A 23,347-nucleotide genomic window follows, 5' to 3' on the forward strand; every position below is an offset into this window, starting at 1 on the left:
GTGATTCATACAGTCTGGCTAAATATCACTGGAAGAACCAAAAAAACCCATAATCCAACAGTTTTATGACAACCGACAGACTCTGAGGCACTGAGTCTTCGATCACGAACTATTCCAAATTTCACATTTGACAAAAGTGATAAAGAAAACTCAAGTAAACAGCATTTTCATTATTGTGCAGATAGTCGTACCAAGAAATGTATTTTTCAGCAGCCCGACCAATCAGCCATAACATTAAAACCACCTCCTGGTTTCCATTTTATCAGCTCCACTTACAATATAGAAACATTTTGTAGTTCTACAATTACTGAGGACCACCACAGAGCAGGTATTATTTAGGTGGTGGATCATTCTCAGCACTGCAGTGACACTGACATGGTGGTGGTGTGTTAGTGTGTGTTGTGCTGGTATGAGTGGATCAGACACAGCAGCGCTGCTGGAGTTTTTAAATACCGTGTCCACTCACTGTCCACTCTATTAGACCCTCCTACCTAGCTGGTCCACCTTGTAGAGGTAAAGTCAGTGACAATCGCTCATCTATTGCTGCTGTTTGAGTTGGTCATCTTCTAGACCTTCATCAGTGGTCACAGGACTCTGCCCATGGGGCGCTGTTGGCTGGATATTTTTGATTGGTGGACTTTTCTCAATCCAGCAGTGACAGTGAGGTGTTTAAAAACTCTATCCGCGCTGCTGTGTCTCATCCACTCACCACCACCATGTCAGTGTCACTGCAGTGCTGAGAATGACCCACCACCCAAATAATACCTGCTCTGTAGTGGTCCTGTGGGGGTCCTGACCATTGAAGAACAGGGTGAAAGCAGGCTAAAAACGCATGCAGAGAAACAGATGGACAGATATAGAAGTGCTTCTATGTGGTAAGTGGAGCTGATAAAATGGACAGTGAGTGTAGAAACAAGGAGGTGGTTTTAATGTTATGCCTCATTGGTGTAATTAATGGTTAGTAAAAAAAAAAAAAGACATAAAAGGTGGGTGAAAATCTGGCTCCCAAAACGCACACAATACTAAACGATCTAATTGGTGCGTCCCACTTATAGGTTAGTAGTTACGCACCATGTAGCACATAGGATGTGGCCCACACTTCCCATACTTCACCTGTAAACATGTCTGAATGAGTAAAAATGCACCAGTCAAGTGAGTCAGGTGAGTCACGTTCCTACTCACTAGTAAAAACAGACATGATTTGAATGGTTTAAAGTTCAGACTGAGCTTCAACAGAATGAGGTGGGGTAGTGACAATGTGAAGCCCTTAAAATATAGGGTCACTGGCTACAAAAACTCAAAAAGCAACATAATGCCAGACTGGCAGAGTGGTTATAAGCTACAACTTCTGTGTGTAATGGCACCAAGTCCGAAAGTCCCATAAGAAAGGCACGGAATTAAAGTAACTATAATAAATAAGCAGCTTTAATGTAAACGTGTCATAGCTAAGTAATCATGTTGCACGTTGCTACTCAATGAAATCCATCGTTAACAAATAAATAATCCGAAACTAAACGCATGTAAACAGTAACTGAGGCTCATCGGGTTTCAGCATCACTCAAGACCCAGTAAAAAATTAATCCCGTGCACAATACCGATTATGATTGGCTGCCAAGCCACCAGGTACCTCAGCCAATCCAAAAGCTGGCCGTACAAAACGTGAGTTCTCTCCCAGCTGGTGTTTAGATTTAAGGAAAAAAACAATGTCTAACTGATTAATATATGCTACACTAGACTAAAATGCCAAAAGGATGTGGACACCTAACCACGAGCTGGTTGGCCATTCCATTTCAAACTGTATGAGTTCATATGGAATCAGCCTCCAGCCTCAAAATTGATGTTCATTCAATTTGATTCATCATAAAGGCAGTGATAGCTTTCGGTTAAGGTAATGGGCTAGTGATTGAAAGGTTGCTGGTTCAAGCCCCACCACTACCAAGTTGCCGCTTTTGAAGAAGATATCCTTTATTCGTGATACACTATACTGCCAAAAGTATTCGCTTGTCTGCCTTCACACGCATTTGAACTTGAGTGACTCCCATTCTTAATCCATAGGGTTTAATATGATGTCGGCCCACCCTTTGCAGCTATAACAGCTTCAACTCTTCTGGGAAGGCTTTCCACAAGGTTTAGGAGTGTGTTTATGGGGATTTTTGACCATTTTTTCAAAAGCGCATTTGTGAAGTCAGACACTAAAGTTAAACGAGAAGGCCTGGCTCACAGTCACCACTCTAATTCATTCCTAAGGTGTTCTGTCGGGTTGAGGTCAGGACTCTGTGCAGGCCAGTCAAGTTCTTCCACACCAAACTCGCTCATCCATGTCTTTATGAACGTTGCTTTGTGCACTGGTGCGCAGTCATGTTGGAACAGAAAGGGGCCGTCCCCAAACTGTTCCCACAAAGTTGGGAGCATGAAATTGTCCAAAATCTCTTGATATGCTGAAGCATTAAGAGTTCCTTTCACTCGTCCATCGGATTGCCCGACAGAAAAACGTGATTGGTCACTCCAGAGAACACGTCTCCACTGCTCTAGAGTCCAGTGGTGGCGTGCTTTACACCACTGCATCCGACGCTTTGCATTGCGCTCGGTGATGTAAGGCTTGGATGCAGCTGCTCGGCCATGGAAACCCATTCCATGAAGCTCTATGCACTGTTCTTAAGCTAATCTGAAGGCCACATGTAGTTTGGAGGTCTGTAGCGATTGACTCTGCAGAAACTCTGCAGTGATTTGGATGGGTGAGTGAATACTTTTGGCAATGTAGCATACAGTATGATGAAATTCTTTCTTCGCATATCCCAGCTTGTTTGGAAGCTGGGGTCAGAGCGCAGGGTCGGCCATCTTACGGCGCCCCTGGAGCAGACAGGGTTAAGGGCCTTGCTCAAGGACCCAACCGTGGCTGCAAAGAAGAGCCTGGATTTGAACCACCAATCTTCCGGTTGATAGTCCAAAGCTCTACCCACTAGGCTACCATTGTCCCAATTTTGGGTGCCTAAACTGAAAGTTCCTGAACTCTTTATTACCTGCATCATACTGGGTCACAAGTGTAAGTCGCATCGGATTAAAGCATCGTCTAAACGCTGTTAGCGTAAATTAAAGTCTATTTATATCCATGTTAGCAATGAATGTGTCCATATATTTTTGGCTTTTAAGTGTGGATAAATTGTTTATAATCTTGTCAGAGAAGAAAAATTTGAATCTAAAGGATACGGGTTGTTCATCATCCTCTTGAGGTCAACCTTCTCATTGCAGTATGGACATGTCTGCTTCTTTCCCACAATGCACCAGCCCCGGATACAGAATTCATGAAATCTGTTGAGAGTTCAAGACATGATATTTATTTATTGATTTATTAGAATTTTAACGTCATGTTTTACACACTTTGGTTACATTCAACCATCATCAGTTCAAGTCTTTTTTTTTTTTTTTGTCCGATTGCGTCATGTTTCCTCTCGGCCTATGCCGATCCCTGCTCTGACCGAGGAGATCGAAGCTAACCCACATCCCCTCCGACACGTGGGCAGCAAGCCGTATGCATCTTATCACCCACACATTGACGAGTGTTGTGCCACCTAGCGTTGTGTACGGAGAGACACACCCTAACCTCTACCTACCTCTCACCCTACCTCTGTGTATTTGCCTCTAATCAGCCAGCAGAGGTCGTAATTGCACCAGTCTGACAGAGAGAGACCCATATCCGGCTTAGTCCCGCCCATCTGAACAACAGGCCAATCGTTGTTCATGTAGCCGCTCATCCTCAGCCGGCAAGGTTTGTTTTTTACCGCTGCGCCACCTGAGCGGCTCAGTTCAAGTCTTTTAATGTCAAACACAGTCATGGACAATTTTGTATCTCCAATTCACCTCACTTGCATGTCTTTGGACTGTGGGAGGAAACCGGAGCCCAGAGGAAACCCACATAGACACAGGGGGAAAATGCAAACTCCACACAGAAAGGACCCGGACCGCTCCACCTGGGGGTCGAACCAAGGACCTTCTTGCTGTGAGGCGACAGTGCTACCTACTTAGCCACCGTGCCGCCCGAATGTTGATTTTGATCTTTTTGAGCACAAAGAATAAAGTAACACCAAACATCAGTTGTCAGCAACTACTTGAATCTTTAAACATACATGTGATTGCAGGAAAGCTGGTAGGTGTCCTCGATGATGCCTTCCTCATCCACGTCAACAAAAGTCTTCTGGCCGCACACGGCGCATATGTCATGGCACAGGTTCCGAGATGGCATCCCACCCATGTTGTAATACTGCAACAGACAAACAGGACAGAGTCAGACCAGGACAGGTCGTAAAGATCCAAAAATATAACATCACAGCTACGTTATGTGAACACCCCATGTGACTGAATGGAAATAAGTTCATATCTTTTAGCCACATGCATTTCTGACATGTATACAATATCTACTATATGAAAAAAACAATATGCTTCCAAATGTGGCACTTTTCAATCCAGATCCATAAAGAAACAGGTTGTTGAGTTTGGCCTGCACCTCTCAGATGGTCCAATGTGAGCCATCCTCTTGTACAACCCCAATACCAAACCTCACTTTTTTTAAAGCTTATTTTGGGCCAAATCATTAAAATATATGTTTTTACGTCCACAGATAGACAGTCTCAACAATATACACTACATGCCAAAGCCTTTGGCTTTCCACAAAACATCTACAAATGTGAATGACTGGTATGTCTAATTCATAACAATATAAAATCAGACCCAGTAGTTTTTCTACAATCGCTTATCACATTTCTCTATGTTACCATTTCAGGATGGAGAAAAATATTTACCCCTATAGTGCAGGCCATGTAGTCAGAGCAGATTTCAGCAAAGTCTCGTCCCATCACTCCATAATACAGGCCGTAAAACAGCATGATCACCCCCACATCCATGGAGTCCTCTGCTTTTATCCTGCCCAAGTAAACAAGCCATTTAGATCACTAATAGCAAATACTAACCAAAATACATTTTTAAAAAATGTCCAGATAAGTACAGTCATTTATACAGAATAAGGCCAAAAGTATGGGGACATCATGATTATGACCATGAGTGTCTGTGAAACACTTTGCCTACTCAGTAATAAAAACATTAGTGTCAGGCAGCAATGTTGGACAAGAACGCCTGGCTCGCAACTGGCTTCCAGTTCATCCCAATGCTGTTTTGTAGGGTTGAGGTCTGTGCTCTGTTCAAACCACTAGAGTTCTTCCACGCCAATCCTATCATTAAACACCTTGCTTCCAATCACTGCATAAATAGTTCATACACTGTTAGCAGCGGGTGTCCCAGAAACACCTGAACTCAACGATTCAGGTCAGTTACATCACAGAAAAAACAAACTTAAGAACAGCTTGTACCCCACAGTGGACTATTCTCAGTCCAGCAGGGACAGTGAGGTGTTTAAAAACTCCAGCAGCGCTGCTGTGTCTGATCCACTCATACCAGCACAACATACACTAACACACCACCACAACGTCAGTGTCACTGCAGTGCTGAGAATGATCCACCACCCAAATAATATCTACTCTGTGGTGGTCCTGTGGGGGTCCTGACCATTGAAGAACAGGGTAAAAGCAGGTTTAAAAAGTATGTAGTGAAACAGATGGACTACAGTCAGTAACTGTAGAACTACAAAGTGCTTCTATATGATAAGTGGAGCTAATAAAATGGAGAGTGAGAGTGGAAACAAGGAGGTGGTCATAATGTTATGCCTAATTGGTGTATAGTTAGTTAGATATATTCTATTTATTTGTGTGTTATGTTTGAAAACACCAGCAAGATTTATACTTCATTTTGGTGTACCCTGTGCAATGACAAATAATCTTTGTCTTATCTTTAGTATGCAGTGCTAATGCAGTTAAGGTACTTGACTTGTATTCAGGAGGTCCTTGGTTTAAGACCTGCCACTACAAAGTCACTACTGTTGAGCCCCTGAGCAAGGCCCTTAACCCTCAGTTGCTTGCAGAGTATTCTGTCAAAATTATAAGTCGTCCTAAATTTAAACAAATGTAAAATGTGTCCACCTACTTTTCACCTTATAATGTATCAAACTGGAAGCTGAAGAGTTCAAGTGACTTACTGCATGCATACAAAAAAAACATTTCAGATTGTTTAGGTCTGGCACAGAGCCAAAGTTCACATACCTAAAGAAAACATTGAATCCAAACAAAGTAAACATAATGGCAAGGTAACCAAGCACACCTACAGCATAGCTCAGCTTGTAAATGAGGAGAAACCACTTATACACCATCCTGTGAAAAGAAGAACAAAGAAAAATACACATTTACTTACTGAGGGATTCACTGCATTTTTTTAAATTAATTTTAGTCTAATCACATACCTGGGTGTTCTGCCAGACAGAGGTTTTCGTGTGGCTCTGAATATGACGTAGCTGGTTATGACTGAGAACATACCCCATGTTGACAAGAAGCGCCACCAGTAAAGCTTTATAGTGAAGTACAGAGGCACCACCCACATCTGCAGGAGTGTCACTAACTGCAAGAAAGTAAAAAACCCACTGAAAGTCAAATTATTCTTAGAGTTTTTTTAAGTTTGTCCTTTCCACAGAGTTTCTAACCCGTTTTGATTATGTCACATGCCTAAACATGTTTAAGGTTTGTTGATTGTCAAAAAAAAAAAGGTTCAAATGTTCAATGTAACAGCAAAAATTTGTATCTCACTGTTGCACACAGTCTGATAAATAAAAAAGGTGATGAAAATGTCTTTGTGAAAAATAAGTAGCATAAAAGCCAGTATCATAATAAAATAAATACATTATATGACTAAACGTATGTAGACACCTGATTAGTGAGCTTATTGGCCATCCCATTCCAAACCCCAAAAAGATTCATATAGGGTCTATTCGAAAACCTAGTGAGCTACCTTGCTGTCTACTGCCTACATAGGCAGCTGCCTAAGTAGAGAGGATTCTAATAAGTCATCGACGTATAAGTCAGGTTATTCGGACGCACTACATTTACATTTACATTTTCAGCATTTAGCAGACGCTCTTATCCAGAGCGACTTACAGAAGTGCTTCCATAGTGAACATTTCATTCCTTAAGTTTAGATAGACAACAGTCGAAGAACACAACTCTGCTAAAACCTGTTAGAACCAAAGTGCCTTTTTTTTTTTTTTTTTTTTTTTAAATGGAAAAGATTGGAATAAAGTGTTAGTAAATAAGTACAAATCAGCCTAAGTGTTTAGTAAAAAGGTGTGTTTTTAATCGTTTTTTAAAGACAGCAAGAGACTCAGCTGTTCGGACAGACAGAGGAAGTTCGTTCCACAATTTGGGCGCTAGAACAGAGAACAGCCTTGATGCTTGTCTTCCTTTAGTCCTGGATGGAGGCTCAAGTCGAGCTAGACTAGAGACTCGGAGGTTGCGTGGTACAGAGCGGGGTTTGATTAGACCCCGAAGGTAGCTTGGGGCTGGTCCATTTTTGGCTTTGTAGGCGAGCGTCAGTGTTTTAAACTGAATGCGTGCAGCTACAGGAAGCCAGTGAAGAGAACGCAGCAGTGGGGTGATGTGGCAGTGTTTAGGTTGGTTAAAGACCAGACGGGCAGCTGCATTTTGAATGAGCTGTAAGGGTTTAATAGTGGCCATGGGAGCTCCTGCCAGGAGGGAGTTGCAGTAGTCCAACCGAGAGATTACAAGTGATTGCACCAGAATCTGGGTAGCTTCTCTGGAGCGAAATGGCCGAATCTTCCTGATGTTGTACAGGAGGAACCGGCACGATCTCGTCATGTTGGCTATATAAGGAGAGAAGGTCAGCTGGTTATCCAGGACAACACCAAGACTTCTTACCTTATCAGATGGTCTAATCTGGAAGTCATCCAGAGAAATGACTAGGTCCTGGGTTGGAGACAGATCTCCAGGAATGAGCAACATCTCTGTCTTGCTGGGATTAAGTTTTAGATGATGAGCCGACATCCATTGTGAGATATCTCGCAGACATGCTGAGATGCGAGCTGAGACTTGCGTGTCTGAAGAAGGAAATGACAGAACAAGCTGAGTGTCATCTGCATAGGAGTGGTAGGAGAAGCCATGGGAGGCTATGACCTTACCCAGAGAGCGGGTGTAGATAGAGAAGAGAAGTGGGCCAAGTACAGAGCCCTGAGGAACAACGGTTGAGAGAGTGCATGGGGTAGATATGGATCCCCTCCATGACACTTGATAGGAGCGCCCTTCCAGGTAGGAGGCCATCCATTGCCATGCTGAACCTGTTACTCCAAGGTTGGAGAGAGTGGTCAGGAGAATGCCGTGATTCACTGTGTCGAAGGCTGCAGAAAGGTCAAGAAGAATAAGAACAGATGACAGTTTGGCTGCTTTGGCTGCATGAAGCTTCTCAGTAACAGCTACAAGTGCTGTTTCTGTAGAATGTGCTGCCTTGAAGCCAGACTGGTACGGATCGTGGAGGTCATTCTGAGTAAGAAAGGCAGATAGTTGGTTATAGACAGCACGTTCAAGAATTTTGGATAGAAAAGAGAGGAGTGAGACAGGTCTGTAGTTGTTAATGTCTATAGTGTCTAGTGTAGGTTTCTTAAGAAGGGGAATGACCTGAGCCTTCTTAAAAGCAGTAGGGACAACACCTGATGTCAGGGAGTTGTTGATGATGGGTGTGATGAAGGGGATTAGGTCCTGCGAGAGGTCTTTGAGGATGGTGGATGGTATAGGGTCAAGTGTGCATGTAGTGGGATTGCTGGATGAGAGGAGCTGTGTAACCTCATCCATGGTGAGTGGGGTGAAGCTGGTGAGTGTGTTGGTGGGTTGAGGGTCAGTTGAAAGTGGGTCAGTCGGAGACAAGGATTGATTGATTTTGTCAATCTTGTCCTGGAAGAATGTTGCAAAGTCAGTAGCAGTGAGAGAGGCAGAAGGGGGAGGAGGAGGAGGGTTCAGAAGAGAGGAAAAGATAGCACTACCTAGACAGAGATTACAGCGATTACGTCAGTATTCGTCAGTACACGATTTTTGCCCTGATTTTCGTTTGCCGACTAGTCGGCGCTAGATTTGCCGGCTCGGGGGCAACTCGGCGTTTGGTCGGCGATCGAAACTCGGCTCTCAATTGCTATGTGTGAACTCCATCCGAGCGCCGTAGGAGAGATATCAAGCATGTTGAATATCTGGATCAGTCGGTTGCGACTGGCAATGAGTGTGGTGAGGGGGATAATATAGTTTCTATCAGAATACATCGGCACACACACAAGCTTTACAATATTTGTGAACTTATCGTCCACGCCAAACCATAATACCAACACTGCATTACAAAAAAATATTTCGCTACAAAACAAACCAATCCCTGCTTGTCACGTTGCCAAATCCACTCGGAATCATTTATTTTTGTCTTTGATTTTACGCTGCACATCAGCGCACAAACAACTTTGATCGCTCGCTACTTGTTGATGTGCATTTTTGGACGTGGTATCATTAAACTGCGTTTGTTTTCGTGACAAAACGTAGTTTGAGAGACCAGAGAAGCTCGCCTGCGATTCCAGTTGGTGTAGTGTGAAACCCCCTATCGCCGATCAGTCGTGGAGTGTGAAAGCCACACCGACTTGAAAGACTCCAAGAGATCCGGTTGTGTAGTGTGAACTGTACAGCGACCTGACGACTTGGAAAGTCGTGTAGTGTGAACTTGACATAAGGCAGCATCAGATGCTTCCTTGTTATTCAGTTAAAATACTCAGATTTAAGGTATTTAAGGCATTTCAAGGCATCTAAGAATTCAGACAACTTTCTTCTCGGGAGTGTGCATAGGAAGACGTAAAATGCTTTCTATGTAGAGAGCTCACTAGGTTTTTAGAACACACCCATAGAGTTGCTTCCTTTTGCAGATTCAACAACCTTTCAACAAAATGTGTCTGTGGGAATTTTTTTTATGTTTTTTATTAAATTCATCAACTGCAAAGTAGGAAAATACCCTGGACAAGGTGCCAATCCATCCCCTTCTCACTACCACCACACACACACACAGTCAATCATGTCTGTGAATGCAATAGAATAGCTGAGATTCTAGCATAATAGACAGCCCTGTTCTGGTACTGTTTTTCTTGTAATACAGGGTAAAGAAAACATACACTATTCCTTTTCTTTTCCTAACCTAGTTTGGTGAGAAGGAAATCCAGTAGCCTGCACAGAACCCTGACCTCAACCCCAGTAAGCACCTGATAAAATTGGAACATTTATTTTGAGCCAGCCTTTTACTTCTAAAATCACTGGCCTGATCCCAAGGTATTAAATGGACACACATTCTAAAACAACGTTTCCCAACCTTTTTTGCAACACGGACCGGTTTCCTATAAGATATAATTTCACAGACCGGCAGGGAAGGGAGGATTTAATAATATTGCTCACAAACAATGTAAAATGAGCTTTCTTTGATGCAACGAGACACTGCTCCCCACCTAGGGGTGACAATAAGACAGTAACACCTGAAATAGAAGCAGTGAAAACTGCTTTTCTAGCCATCTCTAATTATTCATTCTTTCAGTGCGGCCCGGTAATAAACCAGTACCAGTCTGCGGCCCGGTGGTTGGGGACCACTTTTCTAAAAGACACACTCCAAAATCTTCCTACAAGAGTGTAAACTTTTTTATCCAGTTTGGAATAGGATGTAAAAGAAGCTCATGATAAAAGTCCATATACTTTTGGCTATATGTGGAAGCATGTTTAACGTTAGCTTAACATTATTCAAGAGGCACTTACTGTGTATGATCTGCTGTGTCTTTGCTTCCACTGGACAAGCACAATCTGAGCAACCACCAGTGTAGCGAGGAGGATCAAGACCATCTCAGCGTGCATGGCTTCATGGCCTCGGTGCTTGATGTGCAGTTTCTCATGCTGCACCCTACAAAGAGACAAACACATTTAAGTGAATGCTTTACTAAGTTTAAAAGCCATTCTGCTGCCAAAAACAGCCCTGACCCATCGAGTCATGGACTCCACTAGACCCCTGAAGGTGTGCTGTGGTATCTGGCACCAAGATGTTAGCAGCAGATCCTTTAACTCCTGTAAGTTGTGAGGTGGAGCCTTCATGGATCGGACTTGTTTGTCCAGCACATCCCACATATGCTCGATTGGATTGAGATCTGGGGACCTCAAACTGGTTGTTGTGCTCCTCAAACCATTCCTGAAGCATTTTTGCTTTGTGGCAGGGAGCATTATCCTGCAGAAAGAGGCCACAGCCATCAGGGAATACCGTTTCCATGAACGCGTGTACATGGTCTGCAACAATGGAGACCATGTAGGTGGTACGTGTCAAAGTAATATCCACATGGATGGCAGGACCCAAGGTTTCCCAGCAGAACATTGCCCAAAGCATCACACTGCCTCCGCCGGCTTGCCTTCTTCCCATAGTGCATCCTGGTGCCGTGTGTTCCCCAGGTAAGCGACGCACACGCACCCGGCCATCCACGTGATGTAAAAGAAACCGTGATTCATCAGACCAGGCCACCTTCTGCCATTGCTCCGTGGTCCAGTTCCGATGCTCACGTGCACATTGTTGGTGCTTTCGGCAGTGGACAGGGGTCAGCATGGGCACCTTGACTGGTCTGCCGCTATGCAGCCCCATACGCAACAAACTGCGACCTTTCTATCAGAACCAGCATTAACTTCTTCAGCACTATGAGCTACAGTAGCTCATGTGTTGCTCAAATCCTTATGCTTGTTCATTTTTCCTGCTTCTAACATATCAACTTTGAGGATAAAATGTTCACTTGCTGCCTAATATATCCCACCCACTAACAGGTGCTGTGATGGAGATAATCAGTGTTATTCATTTCACCTGGCAGTGGTCATAATGTTATGCCTGGTCGGTGTATATTGAATCTATATTTGACTAACAAAAGTAAAAATAAAAGATTTCCAAAGTTTTCTGATCACTCTATTTTGTAAATATGAACACATTTAGAATTTAGAATCACCATATCATGATAAATGTTAGATTTTGCATCAGTCTGGATGTCGTTGTCACAGATAACTTAATGGCCGCTATTCCCAAAAAAAGAAAAAGCTAAAACATGGACATCCCACTTTTCACTGTATTTTGGTAAATATGAAATGAGTTCCGTCCCAAAGAACCCAGCAGTGTTGTGCAATGGAATTATTGTACAGCTACTCCCGAACCCATGTGAGAGCATGACAGTTTCTCATGCAATGCTGACTGAGGGCTCAAGGGTCACGTCCATTCAACAGTTCAGTTGTTTCCATCCTTACCTACATGGACTGAGATTTGTCCGGATTTCCTGAATCTGTTTACAATATTATGTATGGTAAATGGTAAAAAACACAAATTGGTGAGTCATGACACGTATTTGCTTGCACAGACTGAGCCTTTGGTGGATACTCCGTTTTCTACCCAATCATAAAATTCTACCGTTATTAATAGAGATTGGCCCGATCCGTATCGGGTCCGATATTGACGTCATATACAAATCGGATATCTGACGGACGGGCTGATCTACTTACCGATCCAAATTCCAGTCCGCATCTTGTGCTAGACCATAAACCCGCAGTAAGTTAACGTAATGTAACATGAGGCACGTCACCAATTCCATTACACATCTTACCATGAACCCGTGACAACTTAAGTCAGTAAGTAAGTCAGCTGCTTATTTTACTAAAATGTCCTTTGTATGGAAATATTTTAGTCTGGAAACACAGAAAAGCAAAACAGCTACTAGCAATGTGTGCAAAGCTAGCGTGTCAAGGGGTGGAAGTAAGGTTTCATCATATAATCATCACCAACGCCAGAGCTCACTGCACCACATATGCCGGATTCACATGCTTTTAATTAGATGCAGTCAGACAAGCCCCATTCATACGGGCACTGAGAAGTCATCAGCTATGGTCAATCATAATCACTATCGAAGATCAAGAACTATCAAGAATGCTACACCACATAGTTAACTGTACAATGTATATCACCATCATTAAAAAAAAACACAGCTTAGTGGCAAAACATACTCACTTCCAGTTTTCTCTGTAGGTCATTTCTGAAAGCTCGTCCTGTAGAGAAAAAAAAACAAGAATTAAATGACAAATCCTGATGAGACAAAATGTAGAAAGCTGATTTAAAGGTGCACTAGTCAGTAATGGATCGTTTGTCATTACATACAACAACAAAATCAAGCAGTCTTATATGCTAGCCCACCACTGTGAAGAGTTCTTGGCAGGCCTATCAGCCACATTACGTGTTGTGCCTGACAGATAGGTCGGATAGGGTTTTGCTTCACTATCACTGCAACAGCGACTCCTGCGATTTCGTAGAGGCGCACAAGAAGTCCTGTGATGTATTGGTGCCTTGTCCTGCATATTCTTACCTTGCACCCAATGCTTCCCAGTGGAAAGACGCCTGGCTTGTTTACATTTCTCCTTCACTAATATACTGTTCACAAATACACACATGGCAGACTGCCTTGCTAAATAACCAGCATTGCATGAAACTACGGTTGTGAATGTGCAAACATAATCTGTTTCTGTAGCTGACCGTACACTGATCAGCCATAACATTAAAACCACCTCCTTGTTTCCACACTCACTTACCATATAGGAGCACTTTGTAGTTTTACAATTACTGACTGTAGTCCATCTGTTTCTCTGCATGCTTTGTTAGCCCTTCAATGGTCAGGACTCTCCCAGGACCACTACAGAGTAGATATTATTTAGGTGGTGGATCATTCTCAGCACTGCAGTGACACTGACATGGTGGTGGTGTGTTAGTGTGTGTTGTGCTGGTATGAGTGGATAAGATACAGCGCTGATGGAGTTTTTAAACACCACTCACTGTTGTTGCTGGACTGAAAATAGTCCACCAACCAAAAATATCCAGCCAACAGTGCCCTGTGGGCAGCATTCTGTGACCACTGTGCTCTGTGGTGGTTCTGACCATTGAAAAACAGGGTGAAAGCAGGCTTAAAAAGTATGTAGAGAAACAGATGGACTACAGTCAGTAATTGTAGAACTTCAAAGTACTTCTATATGGTAAGTGGAGCTGATCAAATGGACAGTGAGTGTAGACACAAGGAGGTGGTTTTAATGTTATGGCTGATCAGTGTATAATCAATGCACTTTTAACACTGAAAAGCAATACAGATGCAGCACAATACAAATGATAGCACAGATTGTACCCAACTGCAGCGTCAGAGGGCTGGATCTCAAACAAATGTCTACTTTAAAAATAGGGCACTAGATAGGGTGCAAAGCTCTAATAGTACTGTGATTGTAGCTAGGAAGCAAAGCGCAATTCGGGATTCAACCCTAATTAGTAGGTTAGATTACACAGTGCAGTTACAGATTTCATATGCAGTACAAAACAACAGACGCAAACCCACTGTAAATTAAATTAATGAATGAAACAAATTAACTGTTTAATTTTATGAACGAAAACATAAAATTAGCTTACGCTGTTATTGCCACGTATGCGGATTACTGTTAGCACACGGGAGACTTCAGCTCCACAGCTAAACTACACACAGCCGTAGTGCTGCTAATAATATCAAACACAAAAATATAATAAAAACAAAACTATAAGCCGATAATTAACAATTTTATTCTCTTTCGTGCAGTAGATTTCTTGCTACCTGAGGTTGCAGCCCAGCCATAGTTGTTCACATCGTTATATTCACCCCAAATCTCTAGCCAGCTGCAAGGAGCTGTCAGAAGCAAAACATTACAGGCTGCGGCCTGCTAATGTCAATGTGTGTCGTTTGCGCTCGAGTCGGCTCATTGAATCGGCTCTTTCTGTAAACGTTGGTAGCAAAGTATGTGTGAGGTGCATGAATGGAATATAGAATAATTTCATATTTTATATATAATCATCCGACGACTTTGGTATGCCAATAGTGTTCCACTAGTATTAACACTATTAACACAAGTATTAATGATTGAGTCTTGAGGATCTGGTTTGAGCCATGCTACCAGTTGAGCAGTTCTGCTGTTTTCCTTGTGTCTGGGCTTTTTATGTTAACTCTTTCTCCCAAAAACATGCAAAAGGTTGACTGGTTTGTTTGTTTATTAGAATTTTAAAGTCATGTTTTACACTGGTTACATTCATGACAGAAACGGTAGTCACTTATTACACAAGGTTCATCAAGGGATCGAACCCAGGACCTTCTTGCTGTGAGGCGACAGTGCTACCCACCTAACCACTGTCACGCCCGGTTGACTGGTAAATTGGCTTTAGATTTTAGTGAGTAAATGGATGTGTGATGGCCTTGTACTTGAGATCAAGTGGTAATAACAATAAATGAACAAATAAAAGTGATTTAGTAGATTAATTGAGTAATTATTGAATATATTATTTATTAAGTGATTATCATTGTAAATTTAGGCGCTCTGGTGGCACATCAGTAATTCATGCTAGCCCATTACCACTGAGATAAACCCCGGATGCTATCAGCCGGTCAGGTGTCTACAAAGACATAATTGGCCATGTTCGTTGGGTGTCTGAATAGCCTAGCCATTGGTAGGTGCACATGTCAGTTCACTCTTAGTGCCGGTCCTAAGCCCAGATAAAAATAAGATGGGTTGCCCAAGAAGGGCATTCAGTGTAAAACTGTGCCAAAAACAGGTTTTTGAACAAGTACTGCGTTTTTTATTATTATTTTAATATTTTTTGACAGTTAGGGCAAACTAATACTGCTTTGTTTATTAAAATGTAGTTGAAAGGTCCATCACTGTATCACAAAACATCTTAACAACTGTTTTACTGCATAGATACTTAACTATTACATTTTATTTAGTAAAATACCAGGATGTTAGCTTCTTAAAGTAGCTCTTATTAACTAGCTGAGATACAATCAAACCTAAATAACACACCAAGCTTTGACTTCATATAAACCAAGCTAACAATGTATCAACCCTATGTACAGTGTCTGCCCAAAACAGGAACAAGGTTTTTTTAGGTTTCCGTCCGGAGAAACTGTTAACAACAGTATCACTAAACACCTTTAAGCAAAAGCATTTTGCCACAGCAGTATCACATTACCTTACCATACCTTACCCTACCCTACCCTACCTAACTGTTTTATGTGATAGTGACTGGAAGCCTATGAGCAATGTGGAGGCATCATATCTTGGAGTTAAATACTGAGATTATTTCATCACAAACCAACTGCTTTGTCACATTCATGTTCCAGTAGATATAAAGTGCAATTATTCAATCAGGTGCTAGTCACAGTAAACTAACACTGGGTTTGAATTCTGTTTGTAGTTGAAAACAGTTTTTCCATGCTGCATGATGCCATTGGCAGTGTGGTAATGACCCTCAAGAAGGAATTTGGATTTGGAAAATACAGCTTAATGGCAGTTTCTAAGGACATACTTATGGAAGAGAATGCGTCACTCTCCCACTTTGATGTGCATTTCAAATGCTCAATACAAAAGTGTAATTAGCATGCTTAACCATACAGATAGCTATACCATTTTTATTTCTTTAATGTACTTTCGACCTCTACCCTATGCAAGATACCCACAGAGGCTGAGCAGGGCCTGAGGTTACATTCTCCAACAAATGTAAGATTCTCAACAATTAAGAAACCATAGGTTTAATAACAAGAACAGCAAATAGGCAATATTATACACATGCATTATTAATCTGGATTTAAGTCATTTACATAAATTGCAAGTGGGATTAAAAAATGGCCAGTTTGACTGACCAAATACTGTTTCAGTAGATCAGCAACAATGGCAGAAGTCCTTTTCTTCATAGTCTTAGTGATCTTTACAAATCATTTTAGCTAGAAGCACTTTGGTGGGAACACCTCTCCAGCATAAATGATGTCTACATCATCTAACATCAATCAGTCAATCATGCCTGTGTGGCACAGCTGAGACTCCAAACCAGATACCAGTAGTGATGGGCTAGCAAAATAGATTGCAACGTCATCCAGTTATTAGCACTCCCAGTAAAGATAAGAAAAAAGGCAAAGTCATTTCCTCATGTTTAGCAGAATGCATTTTGGTGGGAACACATATCCAGCATACATGATGTCTACAGATAAATGCATGTTATTTCATTTTCATCAACCACTTCATCCTGGTCAGGTTTCAACAGGAAACAATGGGTGCAGGGCAGGAATACCAAGGACAGTGCGTCTTCTCAGGGCTTCTGCCATCCCTCACCTTTAAAATCAGTCAATCATGCCTGTGTGGCACATCTGAGACTCCAACCCAGATACCAGTGGTGGTGGGCTAGCATAATAGGTCGTGATGCCACCCAGTGATAAGTAGAAAAGGTTTTTAGGTAATTTACCTTTTGGTAAATTGCTTAAATCTTACACTGAAAATAACATAAATATAACCTTTAATTAAAGTACATTTATTCTGAGAAAATAATTCTATTAAATGTAACAAAAACACATGTACCACAATTCCTTTATTTACACTTTGTACAACCTCTCTTTGCTAATAAAACAGCACTGGATCATTCTCTGCACTGCAGTGACACTCACATGGTGCTGGTGTGTTAGTGTGTGTTGTGCTGGTATGAGTGAATCAGACACAGCAGCGCTGCTGGAGTTTTTAAATACCGTATCCACTCACTGTCCACTCTATTAGGCACTCCTACCTAGTTGGTCCACCTTGTAAATGTAAAGTCAGAGACGATCGCTTATCTGTTGCTGCCGAGTTGGTCATCTTCTAGACCTTCATCAGTGGTCACAGGACGCTGCCCACGGGGTGCTGTTGGCTGGATATTTTTGGTTGGTGGACTATTTTCAGTCCAGCAGTGACAGTAAGGTGTTTAAAAACTCTTATCCACTCATGCCAGCACAACACACATTAACACAACACCACCATGTCAGTGTCACAGCAGTGCTGAGAATGATCCACCACCCAAGTAATACCTACTCTGTGGTGGTCCTGTAGGGGTCCTGACCATTGAATAACAGGAAGAAGGGGGGTACCAGTAATTGTGCACATATGGTTTTGTTAATTTTGTTCTCAGAATAAATGTACTGCACCTATAGGTTGGACTTCTCTCATCGTTTTCAGTGTGAGATCGAGCTAATTCACCAACAGGTGAATTTTTTGCGATCCTATTTACTCATGTTTACCAGTTTATGTACATGTGATCACTAGCGATTATGCCAACCTATAAGTTTACTGCAGTCTGGGCATGAATGATAAACATCTTGAAACTGAGGCATACAGCAAGGGATGAGGCAAAATCCACAGATGAGTCTGAAATAGAAAAAGAGGACTTACAGTGTATCACAAAAGTGAGTACACCCCTCACATTTCTGCAAATATTTCATTATATCTTTTCATGGGACAACACTATAGACATGAAACTTGGATATAACTTAGAGTAGTCAGTGTACAACTTGTATAGCAGTGTAGATTTACTGTCTTCGGAAAATAACTCAACACACAGCCATTAATGTCTAAATGGCTGGCAACATAAGTGAGTACACCCCACAGTGAACATGTCCAAATTGTGCCCAAAGTGTCAATATTTTGTGTGACCACCATTATTATCCAGCACTGCCTTAACCCTCCTGGGCATGGAATTCACCAGAGCTGCACAGGTTGCTACTGGAATCCTCTTCCACTCCTCCATGATGACATCACGGAGCTGGTGGATGTTAGACACCTTGAACTCCTCCACCTTCCACTTGAGGATGCGCCACAGGTGCTCAATTGGGTTTAGTCCATCACCTTTACCTTCAGCTTCCTCAGCAAGGCAGTTGTCATCTTGGAGGTTGTGTTTGGGGTCGTTATCCTGTTGGAAAACTGCCATGAGGCCCAGTTTTCGAAGGGAGGGGATCATGCTCTGTTTCAGAATGTCACAGTACATGTTGGAATTCATGTTTCCCTCAATGAACTGCAGCTCCCCAGTGCCAGCAACACTCATGCAGCCCAAGACCATGATGCTACCACCACCATGCTTGACTGTAGGCAAGATACAGTTGTCTTGGTACTTCTCACCAGGGCGCCGCCACACATGCTGGACACCATCTGAGCCAAACAAGTTTATCTTGGTCTTGTCAGACCACAGGGCATTCCAGTAATCCATGTTCTTGGACTGCTTGTCTTCAGCAAACTGTTTGCGGGCTTTCTTGTGCGTCAGCTTCCTTCTGGGATGACGACCATGCAGACCGAGTTGATGCAGTGTGCGGCGTATGGTCTGAGCACTGACAGGCTGACCTCCCACGTCTTCAACTTCTGCAGCAATGCTGGCAGCACTCATGTGTCTATTTTTTAAAGCCAACCTCTGGATATGACGCCGAACACGTGGACTCAACTTCTTTGGTCGACCCTGGCGAAGCCTGTTCCGAGTGGAACCTGTCCTGGAAAACCGCTGTATGACCTTGGCCACCATGCTATAGCTCAGTTTCAGGGTGTTAGCAATCTTCTTATAGCCCAGGCCATCTTTGTGGAGAGCAACAATTCTATTTCTCACATCCTCAGAGAGTTCTTTGCCATGAGGTGCCATGTTGAATATCCAGTGGCCAGTATGAGAGAATTGTACCCAAAACACCAAATTTAACAGCCTTGCTCCCCATTTACACCTGGGACCTTGACACATGACACCAGGGAGGGACAACGACACATTTGGGCACAATTTGGACATATTCACTGTGGGGTGTACTCACTTATGTTGCCAGCTATTTAGACATTAATGGCTGTGTGTTGAGTTGTTTTCAGAAGACAGTAAATCTACACTGCTATACAAGCTGTACACTGACTACTCTAAGTTATATCCAAGTTTCATGTCTATAGTGTTGTCCCATGGAAAGATATAATGAAATATTTGCAGAAATGTGAGGGGTGTACTCACTTTTGTGATACACTGTATAAGACTTATATTTATTGTGTTATAAATATCTAAAAGCTGTCATCATTTATCATTTCCAAGTCCATCTTTTTAGTAGTGAGATTTAAGCTGCTATGGTGTAGCATGGTATAGCACTGTAGGATTATGGTAATCACTATATGGTCAAAAGTTTGTGGACACTTAAAAATGAGCTTGTTGGATATTTTACTCCACAGGAGTTTGTCCCAAATATATAATTATAGCTATAACAGAGTCACAATAGATTCATCCCGTTGGGGTTTGCACCAAGCTCGGTAAACCATCTTTTGTCTTTTTGGACCTTGCTTTGTGCACCGGGGCACAGTGATGTGGAAGTAGTTTAAGGTTCAACCAAAACTGTTGTCACAAAGTTAGAAACATATGATTTACCTGAACTTACTTTTACTTTTACAGGCAGAAACACCTGAACTCAATAATTATTATTAAAAATTAGTATTATGTCCACATACTTTTGGCTATATAGAGTATTAGTGTAGTGTAGTAGTGGTATATGAACCTAACTTTGTTCTAACTTGCCCTTTGATTTTGCAGTTTGTGTACAGTCTTACCCAAAAATAGAGATCGGACAGCACATGCCCAGTGCTACAGATCCAGGTTTATAATGCACTTTGGTTGTAATTCGGTTTCTGCAGTATGGGCAAATAGTTACAGTGGGAGCGTCGCCCAGTGTTTCTGTAGCTGGCTGTGTTGTAAGCACCTCTGATGAAGATTGTACCACCACTAAGGGAAAGAAAAAGAGACACAAAGTAAATGAAACTTAAAAAAAGCCATGAATTTGAGAAAATGATTGAATTGTTTAAAAACAATGTACCTCAAAAAAAGATTGAAAGGGATTTGCATATTTCTCCCTCTACAGTGCATATTATCATTAAACCATTTAAGGAATCAGGAGGAATTTTAGTGTGTAAAGGCCAAGGGAGCGCAAGCTTAAGCTGAATGCTCGTGATCTTTGATCCCTCAGATGGCACTGTATCAAGAACCGCCACTCAACAATAACTGATATAACCACATGGGTGAGGGATTACTCTGGCAAACCTTTGTCAAGCACTACAATAGAGAGTTACATGCACAAATGCCACTTAGAACTTTACTGTGCAAAAAAGAAGCCCTATGTTAACCATGTCCAGAAGCGGCGTCTACTTCTCTGGGCTTTAAGGCATCTAGGATGGACCATCACAAAGTGGAAACATGTACAGATAATTCAGCATTCCAGGTGTTTTTTTTTTGGGAAAAAATGGACACTGTGTGCTCCGGACCAAAGATGAAAAGGACCATCCAGATTGTTATCAGCAAAAAGTCCTAAAGCCAGGGTCTGTCATGGTATGGGGCTGTATCAGTGCCCTTGGCAAAGGTCATTTACACTTATGTGATGGCAGCATTAATGCAGAAAAGTACATTGAGATCAGCTAAGCAATAGAGAGGGAGTGTGTTATCGCGAATAACATCACGGCTGTGATTTGGTCGCAGGCACGCGCCAAAGACAAGCATCAAGGCTCTACTCCATACTTGCATTCAAGTGGTGGAACGAGCTTCCCTTGTCTGTCTGAACATCTGAGTCTCTCGCTGTCTTCAAAAGACGATTAAAAACCAGCTCTTTACCAAGCACTTAAGCTGACTTGTACTTACTTACTAACGCTCTTATTCATTTCTCAGCAGATTTGTATTCTTTGACTGTTGTCCACTTAAACTAGAGTAAGGTAATGTTCACTATGGTAGCACTTCTGTAAGTCGCTCTGGATAAGAGCATCTGCTAAATGTCGAAAATGTAAATGTAACTGTACAATTATCAGAACACTTTGAAAGTTGTGTAGTGTGAACTTGGCATTACCTTGTGTTTGGGGCAGAGTGCTGATGTCTGTGGTAATGCTAAAGACAGGATATGGTGGCACAGGTGTGCTGACTACACAAGAAAAAAAACAGAACATTAATGAAAAATCTACAATAGCAAGTAAATATTAGTAAATAAATGGAACCATAGGGAAGGCACATCAAACACTATGCCAACGAAACGAAGCTGGTTTGACGTGGCACTTCTTTCATAAGTAAGCCTAGCCATTAGAGCCAAACACACACTTAGTTTAATACGGATTCCCACATTGTAGGGAAGTAATATGCAGTTACACCTATCAGGCATAACATTATGGCCCCCTTCCTAATATTGTTTTGCTCCCCCTTTTGCTGCAAAACAGCCCTGACCCATCAAGGCATGGACTCCACTATTTGTGGTGTGATGTGGTATCTGGCACCAAGATGTTAGCAGCAGATCATTTAACTTCTGTGAGTTGTGAGGTGGGGCCTCCATGGATCAGACTTGTTTATCTAGCACATCCCACAGATGTGCCCATTGTTGGCGCTTTCGGTGGTGGACAGGGGTCAGCCTGGGCACCTTGACGGGTCTGCCGCTATGCAGCCCCATACTGTGTATTCTAACACCTTTCTATCAGAACCAGCATTAACTTTTTCAGCAATCTGAGCTACAGTAGCTCATCTGTTGGATCAAATCACACGGGCCAGCCTTCGCTCCCCACGTGCATCAATGAGCCTTGGCCGCCTATGACCCTAGACCACTTTTGATAGATACTGACCACTGCAGACCGGCAACACCCCAAAAGAGCTGCAGTTTTGGAGATGCTCTGACCCAGTCATCTAGCCATCACAATTTGGCCCTTGTCAAACTTGCTCAAATCCTCACACTTGATCATTTTTCGTGCTTCTAACACATCAACTTTGAGAATAAAATGTTTACCTGCTGCCTAATATATCTCACCCACTAACAGGTGCCATTAAGAAGAGATAATCAGTGGTCATGTTATGCCTGGTCAGTGTACATGGCAATATGTTTTATTAGGGAGGGGGCTTTTAACTTAATCTAAAAGTGTGAAGCAACACCATTTAAATGAATGTACATGTACACACACACACACACATGCCACGAACAGGAACTAAAATAAACAATCCAAACAAGCAATACCTGCTTGGCATCAATGTTACCAACAAAACTATGAACTTTATTCTAGCTGCTAAACAACTGATCTAACAATCAGCCTTGATTCCTGTGTCTATTTTGTTTCCTCTCCCCCTTTTGAAATTACTTCACTAAAAGAGGAGTTAGAAATCAAGGGAAGGAATTAAGAATAGAAAATGAGGATATAGCATTAAAGAAATAGAATGTACCATGGCAGTGGGCCCTTCACAATGGTTATTCTTAAAGGGGACAAGGGATTTACGCCTCAGGGTCCAGCCCTTATGATTATCTTAGAGGAGTGATACAGGTACGGTTTAAACCAAATACAGTAGATAGAATCAAAATATGATGCAACATTTGATCTCTTGGGCTGGTCGAGGCACACATGAGTGGTGTTGGAATTTCATGGAGTACATTTTGGAATTGAATGTCCAACAACCTCATGGTTAGCTGTCCACATACTTTTTGCCATATAGCATATACAGTTACCATATAGAAGCACTTTGTAGTTCTACAATTACTGATTGTAGTCCATCTGTTTATCTGCATGCTTTGTTAGCCCCT

General features: G+C 42.2%; 2 protein-coding genes across 3 annotated transcripts; both read right to left on the reverse strand.

Moving 5' to 3' along the window:
- Positions 1–386: 386 nt before the first annotated feature.
- Positions 387–14,637, reverse strand: rnf175 (ring finger protein 175). 2 transcript variants are annotated; one of them, XM_063009632.1, is made up of 9 exons: positions 14,582–14,637; positions 12,970–13,007; positions 10,707–10,848; positions 6,344–6,498; positions 6,147–6,254; positions 4,797–4,917; positions 4,125–4,258; positions 3,208–3,309; positions 387–1,675 (listed from the first exon to the last, which is right to left on the reverse strand). In XM_063009632.1, the coding sequence occupies exons 1-9, from the start codon at positions 14,600–14,602 to the stop codon at positions 1,555–1,557; spliced, it is 942 nt and encodes a 313-aa protein (XP_062865702.1). In that variant the 5' UTR covers positions 14,603–14,637; the 3' UTR covers positions 387–1,554. The 2 variants fall into 2 exon arrangements, with proteins under 2 accessions (XP_062865702.1, XP_062865704.1); XM_063009634.1 differs by lacking the exon at positions 14,582–14,637 and adding an exon at positions 14,404–14,459.
- Positions 14,638–18,076: 3,439 nt separating this feature from the next.
- On the reverse strand, positions 18,077–22,520 carry si:dkeyp-75b4.8 (lipopolysaccharide-induced tumor necrosis factor-alpha factor homolog). Its single transcript, XM_063010865.1, has 4 exons — positions 22,511–22,520; positions 21,647–21,718; positions 20,367–20,538; positions 18,077–18,182 (listed from the first exon to the last, which is right to left on the reverse strand). The coding sequence occupies exons 1-4, from the start codon at positions 22,518–22,520 to the stop codon at positions 18,077–18,079; spliced, it is 360 nt and encodes a 119-aa protein (XP_062866935.1).
- Positions 22,521–23,347: the final 827 nt, after the last annotated feature.

The sequence above is a fragment of the Trichomycterus rosablanca genome, chromosome 15 (assembly GCF_030014385.1).
Source record: "Trichomycterus rosablanca isolate fTriRos1 chromosome 15, fTriRos1.hap1, whole genome shotgun sequence".
NCBI classification, from domain to species: domain Eukaryota; kingdom Metazoa; phylum Chordata; class Actinopteri; order Siluriformes; family Trichomycteridae; genus Trichomycterus; species Trichomycterus rosablanca.